Here is a 13059-nt window from a genome sequence, read left to right as displayed (position 1 = left end):
GGATGTACACCTTTACCATTACAAAACTTCACCATGACAGTGCTGTTTACGTTAGCATTGATTCTCATATAAGCAGTGAAATATTGCTTGGTTTAGCCTCTAGCCTAGGAGAGAAGAATGGTGATTTTGCTTTCAGAAAGGGGAAGCTGTGGGGGGTGCACGGTGGCTCAGTGGCAGAGTTCTCGCCTGCCGTGCCCGAGACCTGCATCCGATTCCCAGAGCCTGCCCATGCAAAGCAAAGAAAAAAGGTCAAACTGCATGTAAACAAGTGTCACTGCTGCCTTTCTGACTAACACAGTGAATTGGAGTCAGAAGATACTTGACTCTGATCCTTTTACAGCTGTTTTGTCTTCTAAATGAAGAGCAGCACTTAGGCTGAAGCAAACGTGTTCTTGTGTTTTGGTCTCAAGCTTTTCAGGATCCCATGGTCCGCCTGACTGTGGCAGTGCTCTGAGGGCTGGGGTCACACCTCACCTTCCCCTACGTCAGTGCCAAAAACCCTTAGAGATGAGGCCATGTAGATACCCTGTGCCAGAATTTACTTTTCAAAAACATTTTGTGGTTTTATATAGAGAGAAAATTAATTGTGCCATTTTAACCGTTTTTAACTGTACACTTGATTCAGTGCCATGAACTGCGTTTAGACGTTACGCTGCCATCACCACCATTCCTTCCCCAAACTTTTCACCACCCCACACAAAACTGGAGTAACTTTTAGCCTGAGCAGGAAGTTCTCAATTTCTTCCCTTCGCTCACTGTTGCCACATTTATTGATAGTCATCAGTCTGGCACCTGAAGGAAGTGGTCAGATTTGTCCTAAGCATCTTTTCCTGCTTCCTTGGAGGGAACTAGTGGCCTCAGGTTCTCAGTGCTAACCCCCATTGATGCATCTATAGCATTCAGGATGTTTGTTCAGGTGTGTCCTTGGGATCAACACCTGTGAAAGAAAAGAGGCGAAGGTGAGCTGTGATGGAGTCTAACTACAACCTTGGTGGATCCCACAAGGAATTGGGTTATTAGAGAGTCTTCAGGGCTGTCCCCCAATAGATCAAGACTCCTCTGCAATAAGTTGTTGGATGTGGACTGCCTGGGAAGGCTGTGGCCGTGGGTAAGGCTGGTTCTCTGCAGTTGGGGCAATCCCTGAGGGGACTGAGGGCAGAAGTCCATCTGCTGACAGCATTCCCAGCTGCTAGGCCAACAAGTCCTTCCTTGAAGTGGCTTGCAGGGGTGCGTCCAGTGTCCAAAGCAGGTCATTCACCAGACCCACAGGGAACCATCATCCTGGTAGTTTGGGTGCCCCTGAGAGCACCAAGTGGTTCCCTCTCTTCTTTTAGGGTGATCGTCTAAGTTGCCAAAGACTTGGTCAGCACTCTTAGCGAAAGATCTTCTCTGTATGCCTCAATCAGGTCAGATCCTCAGAAGGAGGCTTAGCAGTATTCAGGTCTGCATTAAATTATATAGGATAGGTTTTCTGAACGTGTTGAATGATGATTTTTTTCATATTGTCAAAACTTTAAGGAAGTTCATTAATAGCTTAATTTGCAAGGAAGAATTATCAATTTTTTTCATGTATCTGATTTTCTCAAAGTGGGATTTGCTTGTGTCAGATAAGGCAGTAACTAACAAGAGGTAAACAGTCCACCAAATCAGTCCAGTTGAGAATCACGTACTGAAGTGATGAGGGAAATGGAAGGTATGGACTCAGTGGCCCTGTGATACTTCTGCATGGCCATTAATTTCATTGATGTGGAGGAAAGTGTGCTACAGTTCTTCTTTTCTCCTTGATGAGAAACTTTCGGTGAAAAACTAAAGGTTTTATACATACCCAAACTTAAATGCAAGTAACTCAGGACCACATTTAAGAATATTAACCAGACATTTCAAGCAGGCATCCTTTTCAAGTAGCTTTACCTCTAAAGAAATTAAGAGTATGGTTTCATACCTTTTCTGCTTTTAGGTATTTTTAGTAGTTGCTCAAATGATTAAAGTTTTGGGTATGCTATTTCAGACTGCATTTCTTATAATGTAGATACTGGTTTTTCTTGCTTATTCAATTTACTGCAATATATTAAACATTTTCACCTGAAATGTTAAAACGTATGTTTTCATTTTTCTCGCTTAGGTTACTATATTGTGTTTTTAAGGTCGGTTCTGCTCAATTAGAATTTTTAGGTTAAATTACACTGCTTTTCTACTTTAGTGACAATATTTATATTAAAATGTTACTTAAGACTACCAACTAATAGCAGCACAATAGAAATGTACAACAGTAAAAGATTCAGCATTTTTGTCTTGGTGAACCTGACAAAGGTAAAAGTAGATTGCATGGAATTGGAAAACTGAGCCGTTTATAGTAGGTTTCCAGTGCAATATAACAACTGTCCTCAGTGGAGCAGACTCCTTTAATATACAGCCTGGTATCTATGGAGTGCCCCCTGAAAGCAATTAGAAAAAGGTAGGTGTGATTTCAAGTAATATTACTTCCTGGAGCAGTACAGAACTCTTGCTTTAGCAAATTGTTGCTAAGAGCAGTAAAGCTGGTTGAGTTCTTTAACTTAGAATCAATTTGTTATGATGTGCTTTGAAGAAAAGAAGGGTATGATTACCTCAGTATTCAACACATTAACTCTACGGTTGCCATTTATTTACAGTTTCTTCACTCCAGACTATCTATTGGGATCTAATTTTCTTCCTTCTTCCTAAAGCAAATTCTTATCCCACTACTAATTCCCAGATGGAATGGAAGGAAAAGATCCTGCTTACCAGCAGGTGGCCTTTTCCACATAGCCTTTGCGACTACAAGGAGTCATTCTGCAGTAGCCTCGGTTTATATATGCCCACGTGTCTTCTGTGTGGAATTGCATTTCCTTAATAGGTGGTAGGATTGCAGCATCTGCTTTGTGGAAAATCAGGTTGAAAAGAAATGCTGGAAGTGATGGAGAATATGGAGTAATTAGAGTGGGAGTTTAACCAAATGAAAAACTTGAAGGAAACAGGGAAAACAAAATTGTAAAATAAATATCATTTGGAATATTAGCACACAAGCTACTTGACGACTAAATGGTACACAGTTTTAGATTATAAAGGAGTGGTTTATTTTATTTTGCTCTTCTGATCTCTTGAATTTGGTAAACCCCATGGGGATGTCCGTGTTAGGAGAAAAAGCACCTACACCTGAATTGACTATTTTACATGCAACTTTTATTTTGTAGAGTTGGCTGTCTCCGGGGAAATGATTTGACTAGTCTTACATCTGAATCCATGTAATGATGAGAGGCTTTCCACTGTGTTCTACAAATATTGAGACTGTTCTTTATGTTACAGATATCGATGAATGCAGCACTATTCCTGGAATCTGTGATGGGGGCGAATGTACAAACACGGTCAGCAGTTACTTTTGCAAATGCCCCCCAGGTTTTTACACCTCTCCTGAGGGTACCAGATGCATAGGTAGGTTGAATTATAAGCAGCATGCATGTTTTGTATAAATCAGTTCCGTAAGCAATAGCTTTTTAAACAAATTTCGGGGGGACGTATAATTTCTCACTTGAGGTAAAATATATAGTTATGGAAATGTAAGTGTTATACAGTTGGGCACATTTTTAAAAAACATAGACCCCATGTGGGTCTGGATTTGTCATTCTTTGCCTCCCATGAAAGAGGGACACTCAAGGAGACCCTACAAATACCCTCACTCTGTAAATTAACATTGCACTTTTCTGAGTATCAGCCTTCCCTGAGACCCCTCTCTTTTCTTTCCCTACCTTCAGTCATTTCCCAGGCTTTATGCTGATTTAGATCTAAAATTGTCAATAATCTCTTAATTGGTCCCCCTACTTCCTGGCTTCTCTGCAATCCATCTTGTCAGATTTATCTTCTTAAAATAGTATGATGATTAAACAACTCTCTTCCTCAAAAGCCTCTGGTAGTTTTCCATTAGGACTTGGAAATTAGTGGTTTTCAGTCCCTTTCTCATGGATCCTTCGGGAACTGCAAAGCTCTACAGGGCTTCTGGGGTTGGGGAGGGAACAGTAGGGGAGGGACACGTAGGAAGGGCTCCTGCTCACGCCTCTCACTCCAGGCGTGGCAATTCCACTTTTATCTGTTGTAGATGTGGGTTTCCATGTAAGATGACAATTAAATAGGAGATTGTGTTGTTGTTTTTTTTTTATGACTATAGATTAGAGAACTGTTGGATTTAATGATTGCTAAGATTTCCTTCCAGGCCCGGTGTTCTAGAATGAAGTTAAAGCTCCAGAGTGCACAGTCTGTTAAGGTGCTTTACTGTAGAACTCCTCCCAACCTCGCTAGCCTGTTTGCACAATCCCCACTGATTACTTTCATGCCTTTAATCACACATGTTACACCACTCTTTCCAGCTCAGTTTTTCATCCTTCTACTCAGGTTTTGTATCCGTGAAGATGCTTCAGACGAGCTTATCTGAAAGTAGTTTCTCCCTTACCTGAGAGTATACTTCTCATCAGTGCTCTTACAGGAAAATCATATATGTCAATGTTTCTGTCTCTTTGATTGGCGTAAGCTCTTCTTACAGACTAGTGGTAACGGCTATCCTTGACTCCCCAGTGGCTCTCAGTACAAGTCCTTGCACACTTGCAGGCATTCAGTATTTGTTGATTATCCAAATGAGCTCTTCTGTATTTTTAGGGCAAGACTAGGAAGCTTTGGCTCCTAGCCTTGGAGAAAGAGAGTTGTAACTTACAATGTTTTTCTGGTCCATATTTTCAAAGGCACTCAGCTTTACACCCTCACAGACCACGTATTTCAGAACAAAACTGAATTGCTCTTGAAATGCTGAACTCCTTTTTCTCTTGGCCACATGTAATAAAACCCAAGGGGAGTCTTTTACAGTTGGCATTTGAGTAAGCACAAGGAAGTGCAGGGAGATATCTGAACTTCTCTTTAGCAACAACAGGGATGTTGGCTTGCCACATTTCTGGCATCTAGACATTGGAATGGTAATGAAAGAATGGCAGATACAATTCATGTAGTTCCTTTTTCTCCCCAAACTGTCCCAATTAGCACATGACCTCCAATGGTTATAGTTAGCAGAGAGGCAGAGCAGAAATTCTTTCCTAGCCAGACATCAGGTAGAGTTTTGTTTTTTAACACTCAAAAGGGGCTCCAAATGACATCAAAATGATTTAAATGAATTTACATATAAGATGGTTTACATATTTAAAATTATTTTCCTTTACCAAATATATAAACACTGTCTTTTTTACAAAGGAAGGTGGGGTCAAAAAGAACTAAGATCTATGGATCACTTCCATATGTATGAAGTATTTTATATAGATTATCTGATAATGTTCACAACAGTACTGTGAGGTGGGAGGAAACTGAGGTTTACAGAGGTTAGACAAATAATTTGGTCCAGTTGTCCAAACAGCTAATAGGTGACGGAGTGGTGAGTCCAACCTGGGTCTGCCTGAGTCCATAGTCTGGACTCCTTCCATTCCCTCCTTCCAAACTAACACCAAATAATGCAGACCCTTTCCTGCCGTACTCCTTGGCAAACAGTTTTCTCCTTCCTTAACCCCCTTTATCTTAACTCTAGCAAGCTTTCATATAAAGTGACCTAAATGACATTTCTGCCTTTCCCTAATGATCCTATTTCCTGTCATGGCAAACCACAATGACCCTCAAAATATCCCTAGTGATAAGAACATACGTATAGTCCTCCTCAACTTATAATCAAATACAAAGCTTGTTTTAAGGTGGTTGTTTGGAATTAGTAAATCTAACCTCTAGAAATCCCGTATATGGAGTGTGGTATGTGGTATCTTCCTTGTACACCTCTTCTAACCCTGGAAACCCAACTGTTTCCTTCTGTCACCAATTTGTGAGACTCTCAGAGCTATTTCTCCAGGGTTGACCTCATTCTTTCAAATTCTAATACTGTATGTCCCTCAGAATGCTGGAAATTTCCACCTGAATATTCCATTTTTTGCCTCCAAAACTAAATTCCCCTCCTAATTCCACCTCCTATTTGTTAGAAGCACCATTATTTTCTGTGTCATTCACACTCAAAAAATATTTTTGATTCCCTCCTTTCTCCCAAGTCACCTTATTTTACTGATTCAGTATTTGTAATGATACTCTGCCCTATCTTCTCTTTTGTGCCCTATTATCTTAATTATCATTGGCCCAAGATTTGATGGTAATCCCTTAATTGAATGCCCTAACTTCTCCAGTCCATATTACCCAGCCTAAAATACTTCTTTGTAGGTTGTAGAATTTTAGATTGGGAATTGATTCTTCTGTTTCATTGGTTGTCCTTTGTCAGAAAGGCAAGGTCTACACTCCACCTTGGCCATTCAGTAACTGTTTAACCTCACTATCCCAGCATGCTTCCCTAACCTCAACTCCTGAAACTCCTAGGCGTAAGTTCTTGGAGCCAGGCACATGATTCCATTTTTTTTCTTCATTTTTGGAAAAGCTTCATCTTCGCTAGTTTGGGACCTCCGCAGCCTCTGGTTCTATGTTCTCTATGACTGTGTTCTCTGTGACTCCTCTTTCCCCAAAATCCTTGTTCTCTAAGCTCTTGCAGTATTTTAATTATTTTTTTCTTTCTTTGGTCTGTGATATTCCTTTGGCACGTCTTAATACTTTGTGTGGTATTGCCTTTCTATATTAGTTTTGAAGATAGCCTGTACCTAGTTTGGACCCCAAGCTCCTGGTGGCACATGACAATGCTAATGGTTGGTTAGGAGGGATCTACTGATAAGGCAGGGGAGGGGGGCCTGCAAATGTTTACTTGACTCCTAATATATTTGTTCTAATATAATGTGATCTCTGGGTCCTGAGAATAAGGGCCAAGTGGTTCAGAAAAGAGAAAGGAGACAGGTTTCTACTCCTTCTCTTCCCGATGGTTTGGATAGGGAAAATGGAAAATGGATTAAGGTGGCTGTGGTTCCTCCTGCCTCTTTTGATTGTCTCCAGGACCTGACATTCTTCTCCCTTGGCTCCCATAGGCCTTCAGATTCCTCCAAAGCCACCCCTTACCCCCTGTACAAAATGATGCACCTCCAGAGTCATTCCCTTCCTGCTTCCTAGGGCAGTGCTACCCCAGAAAATGGAAAACTTCATGCTGGTGCCCCTGGGGTCAGTTCCTCCAAATGGTTCCTGATTTTCACGGCCTTTCCCTTCCTATGGTTAACTTATGGATAGTCTTTAAAACTCCAAGTTGTGTGTAGGTGTGTATTTTTAACAAAGGTTAAGTCAGCAAGAGAAGAAATCAAAATGAATACTGTGTGTGCAGGTGCCATTTGTAAATCAGGGACTCCTGGTAACCCGACATGGCTTGTCATTTTTTTCCAGCTCCAACAGTCACCATTTGATCAAGAATCTCTGAGCCATCGATTCAACAAATAAGTCAGCCAGAGGAGCAGTCACGTATTAATATAATTAGCTAAATAATAGACATTAGCCCATCAAGTGTTTGCCATTGGCAGCCATAGAATCCAGGTTTGCTCTGAAAGATAACCCATGGATATACACAAATTTCATAATTTGGTCAAACATTTACACTGGGTTGTGACCCCAAAATTCTTTCGAGCTGGGACGTAAGCCAGTTTTGAACATCCCTTCTCATTCTTAACAGCCTTTGGTTTCCATATACAAACATTTACTAACGCCTGAGAATACAAAGTATTAATGGCTTTAAGGAAATGCAATTTAGAATGTGGGAAGTTGGGTAGCTCCATTTCTCTGTCCTGCCCTTTTCACGGGGGAGGTGTGGCCTTTGGCTTCACAGAGAAATAACTTGACTGCACTCTCTTCTCCAGCCCATTTACACTGGGCTACCCGAATGGAAGAAAACTTGTTCGGCCTCTTTGGTGAGACTTTTAGTTTGACCAGAGGTACAGGACTGGAACCACAAAAAATTTCTGGAAAGCACATTTATACTTGCTAGTGTTTTTAAGTACTTTTCAGAAATAATTCTGGATTCTTTAAAACTGACTCATACTTTTCTTTGGCTTTGTTTAAGTTTGTTTTAGCCTCTTCACTTGATGTTAGTAACTTAAATGTTTCTATTAGCCTTCTTTTTATTTTGCAGTTGATGATGGAGGGATCACATAGGATACACTATTTTTAGTAAAAAGGTCAGGTTTTAACCATATTGGTAAAAAATCATCAATTGTCCTTTCCTAATCCCCCGGCTAAAAAAAATGTATTTGTATATTGGTTCGTATTTATAAGTAAGTAAAAGGTTAAAAGGAAAATAAATGCTTAGCCCCTATTCCCTTTAGTAAGTAATATTTTGGTTTTGAAGTATTTTACTACATTTTAGCTAAACATAGAACTCTCATTATCTGCTTGTGTGCTTCTGATTTGGGATCTATAGAATGCTACTTGCTTATATTCAGAGTTTCCTTTGTAGTTAGGACTCATTCTTTTTACATATTTAAAATCTGTAACAATAATAACAACAACTAAAACTTAAAATAGAAACTTTTCTATGTGACAGGGGCTGTTCTAGAAGCTTTCCAAATATTATCTCATTTATCCTTAAAACAACCCAATCAGGGTGTGGTTAATGTTATCCCCATTTTACAGATAAAGAAACTAAGGCACAGAAAGCTTGTTCAAGGTCACCAGCTAGAACATGACAGAGGCAGTATTTGAACCCAGGTCCTGCTTCTAAAGTCTGCACTTTTAACTGCTATAGGCTACTATTTGATATTCACATTTATTCTCAAATATATTATTCCATAAGCATGAAAAACAAATAAAACAAATTTCGCAAATGAAGACAAGTACAGGCATGGCCTTCAGAGAGCAAACATGGTGTTTAGTATTCAGACTTACAGAAAACAGTGATGGATTTTTTTGACCATTAAAAAATTCTTCACATTACAAATGAATGTACCACTTATATTCCTTTAAACACCAAGCATATTTAAAATATTATTTATTTTTCAAAACCTTATTTTGTACTAACCATACAGAGATATATTTTACTGGAAGAGAGGTATACCTTTGGCACATGTCAGGTATATAAAGGTGTTTTGTAGTTTGCTACCTGCCTCTCCTATTTCTTGGTAATATCTCAAAGGCCTCACGAGGTGATAGGTTTCCCCTCTGTCGCGGGCTTTTTTTTGGTGGCCCAAAGTTGTACTGCATTGAGTCAGATGTTGTCATGACAGTCAGACATGACGTAATCCAATAAAAGTGATATTAGAAATGTGCCTTACCATGAAGCCTTGAAAAGATGCCTTTCTGCCAAAGAAAGAAAATATTTCTTCAGGAACTCTTGTATCCTATAGGACTAAGAACTTGGATTCATGCACATTTTGAACTTGTAAATAATTATTTCCTAATAAAATCTGTTAAGGCCCCAGGACACAAGGAAATCTTGATTAACAAGCATTGGATCTGACTGCAAAGTGGCTGATTCCTTAAAAATAAATCTCACAAGTCTGACTCAAGTTTCAGCCTGAAACATAAGAAAGATCTTTTAGAAATGCAGACGATAGCATAGACTTAATGTTGTTTTAAAATAGGTTTATACAAATATTTGCCGTAGGTGGCTCAAATTGAATGGTTTGAAACCAAGGACAACACAACCTCTCTACAGTATGGAGACATGTCTTTATAAATAACTAACTGTCACCACTAGTGATATTCGCAGTTTCTCTTTTCCTGTGGCACATGTGGTTTTAATCGTTCTTTCCCACCTTGGGTATGGAATCTGGGACTTCGGCCAACTGTACCAGCACACAAGGGCAAAAGGTGTGAGACAAGGGATTTGCTACTGGGCATTGTTCCTGAGCAGTGCACAGAACTTCCCTTCGGGGGGTGGAATTGTGAGTTAACCCTGACATAGCCCAAGTGGGAAGCGTGGGCAAAAGAGTAATGTTTAAAGTTTGATCCCAATGATGTGTATGCATGTTTCTTTGTCCTCTCAGATGTTCGCCCGGGATATTGTTACACAGCTCTGGCAAATGGGCGCTGTTCTAATCAGCTGCCACAGTCTATAACCAAAATGCAGTGCTGCTGTGATGTCGGCCGGTGCTGGTCTCCAGGGGTCACCATCGCTCCTGAGATGTGTCCAATCAGAGCAACTGGTAAGAGCCCTTCCAGTTATCTGCAGAGTACACTAACCACAAGCCAATAGCAATGTGCGTGACACAGATTGAGTGGAAACCCAAGTAAATGAATAAGATCCTCCTAATGTAAAAATTGCATATAGGGAAATTTCCTCAGATAGTGAATCGGGGAAACACACAGGACCATAGAGAGAATGCTATTTTTGGGTCTGGCTTCTTATTTAGCTTGGTTATTATCAGTGACTAGCAACCTTTTCCAGAAGTACATGTTCTCTCTTATTCTCATATATGTCTTCTGACTCTCATGTAGTTCTCAAAAGCTCAATGGAATAAAACAACTCTCCCAGAGCCTTTCAGATGAATTATTTTGGGTATTCATTTGCCCCCTGCCCAACGTTTGACTCTTTCTACCTCTTTTTGCCAAGTTTTGCTATTTTTTTCCCTTTTTATATTGTCTCTTTTATCTGTCATAGTCCTTTCATTTTCACTATTACTATACTAGTCCAAAACTCATTTTCTGTAGCCTGGACTATTGCATTAGCCTCCTAACTGCTCTTCATGTCCCCAGTCCACAGCTGCCACATACATTTCCCAAAGCATAACTCATCTGAAGTTCAGTTAAAAAGAGTGTGTCTAGGGGAAACATAGAGAAAAATGCCTAAGAAAATTTCCTAGGATGAATGCAAGCAATAAGCAGTGGTCCAAGTCACCCCATTTGTTGCAAATAAAATTGTATTACTTAGCATTGCATTTGGAGTCCAAAATCTGATCTCAGTTCATCTTTTACTTCTTGTTCTTCACACTGACTTTATTTTCTAGTTGAATTATGTTATCAAGATTTCTTAGAACCCAATCTGAGCTTTTCTGAACTCAGTATGATCTTTTTACTTTGAATTTCTTCCCAGTTCAGGTTCTTTAGTCCCTACGCCCCACCCCTGTCACCCTTGCTTGTTGTATACCTTCTTGTCCATTAAGGACCAGCTCAAACGTGACCTAATCCATGAACATCCCAGCATAACCACAGCTTGAAAAGTTCCCTTCTTCCTCAGTGCTCCAGTGATTTTGATTTGTACTATCGCTCTGGCACAGACCCCACTCTGCTCTCTTTTGTGGTTATGTGTGTTCATGCTTTCTTACTAGGTGATGAATCTCTTTAGGAGAGCTTGTTTCTGATTCCAGTCCTATATTCCCCATGCTTCTGCACAGTACTTAGTAAAATCTTGCTTACAAGAGGTATTCAGATAGTGTGCCCAATTTATTAAGTGACATCTTTCCTACCATTTCTAGGTAAAAACTGGAGTTACCGCTCCCTCTTATTCTCATTCCCACAAAGTATGTTTAAACTGAAGGGCTTTAAGAGAGAAATTGGATGTGAGGAAGGATAAATACAGTATATGCTGTTCACAGAATGCGAAGTTCCCATCATCATGGTTATAGACCAGCTTATAGATGTTGCTATAAAATTTCTATTTACTGCTGCAAATTACTTATTGGGATTAAAGAAACAATAAAATGTTCCCATGCATTTTAACAAATCATATATCTTGTCTGATTTGCTCACTATCTATGGCCTAAAAACATAACCCAACCTCTTTTGTTCACTAGGGAACCATTTAGTTGGTCACTATTCAGGTGCACATGTGGCCTGGCTACCAAGAAAATTGTTTTTTAAATGAATGCATGCTGTCCTAGGGATCAGCAAGTTTGATGTGAATTTTTTCCTGTGTTGAGGACTTGAATAGACGAGAGGGAACTAGAGCATGGTTGGGTACCTGCGGGAAGACCTACTTTGGGACCGATGGAGAGAAGGCCAGGTTTTCCTGGGTGGCTTTGCAGAAAGCTGCTCTCTTTATGTTCCACTGAATGATGCACAACCCTGAAATAGGCCCAAATTAGCACAAATTAATTTGCAAGTAGTGCTTATTTGCTCAAATACTCTAATACCAGCACTGAAGAGCTCTGGGCTTTTAACCTATGCAGAGTAATAATACAGGGGAATTATTTTAGATTGGTCAGCTTTCCACTCTTAAAAAAAAAAGGCAATGTCATCTTTGAGTTAAGATTGTTCTAGATAGAAGCAAGGCTATTGGCTGAACAAAACGAGCCCCAAATTGCTAGTCCCGAGTGTAAAAGGGGTCATGGGAACATTATCAAGCTAGAGTAAATGGGAAAGAGTACAGATTCCAATCTGATATGCTTTCCTAGAGAGGCTGAGATGAATTTAATGCCATGCTAAAAGTAATCTACCCACCTAATTAGCAGAAATGTTGATAGAATATCCAAGTTTTTAAAATACAAATCTTAAAACAGTTTGGAAAGAAAGGTTGAATCAGTGATTGGAATCACACCCCCTCAATTTAATTGCCATTCAGTTCATTCCAACACAGAGTGAATCCCTCTTGTGTGCAATTTGCAGAGCTTGGCCGAGAGTGGAATTCAGTCATGAATTAGACATGATCTTGACTTCAAGGCTTTACATGGTCTTTGTGGTAGAAATTTGGTAGAAAGCAGGTACCTTGGGAATGGCAGATGTGGGCCATACGATCCTTCCTATAAAGGCAGAAAAATGACTTTCTAGGAAGCATCACCGTCATGTGACAAGCAGGATTGTAGTGTCCTGTCAGGAAGGCATAAACAAAATATAAACCCTTTCCAAATACAGTCAAATTCTAAAGAATAATCTGTGTGGGTCAAAAATTCCACAAAAGTAATAGTTAAAATGTGGTAATAGAATTCTCTACAAGGAAAACCTTAACCTAAGCTGGGATAGCAAATGAATGAGGAAGTTTTCAGAATGGGCCCGAAAGCAACAACAGGGTACGGGTAGCCAGGTATATTTCTCCACATGCAAATTGAGGTTGAAGTACGAATGCATTTCAGTAAGACATGTTACTGTGTCTTAGAATAAGTCTTATTTCAGCCTTCAAGGGAAGAAATATAATGCCTAATCTGTTCATGGAAGAGCTGGCATAGAAAATATATATGTGAG

At 39.8% G+C, this 13059-nt stretch overlaps 1 protein-coding gene across 2 annotated transcripts in view; it reads left to right on the top strand.

Moving 5' to 3' along the window:
- The window catches only part of FBN1 (fibrillin 1), a 239421-nt gene that overhangs the window by 118754 nt on the left and 107608 nt on the right, over nucleotides 1-13059 (top strand). For both annotated transcript variants that reach the window (XM_077127803.1, XM_077127802.1), the window contains exons 8-9: nucleotides 3325-3450; nucleotides 9930-10088. In XM_077127803.1, coding sequence (XP_076983918.1) covers nucleotides 3325-3450; nucleotides 9930-10088 — 285 coding nt within the window. The remainder of the gene's footprint in view (nucleotides 1-3324; nucleotides 3451-9929; nucleotides 10089-13059) is intronic.

This window comes from Tamandua tetradactyla, chromosome 14, assembly GCF_023851605.1.
Source record: "Tamandua tetradactyla isolate mTamTet1 chromosome 14, mTamTet1.pri, whole genome shotgun sequence".
Taxonomy (NCBI): domain Eukaryota; kingdom Metazoa; phylum Chordata; class Mammalia; order Pilosa; family Myrmecophagidae; genus Tamandua; species Tamandua tetradactyla.
The sequence above is the reverse complement of the archived record's forward strand: the minus strand, read 5'-3'. Positions and strand labels throughout refer to the sequence as shown.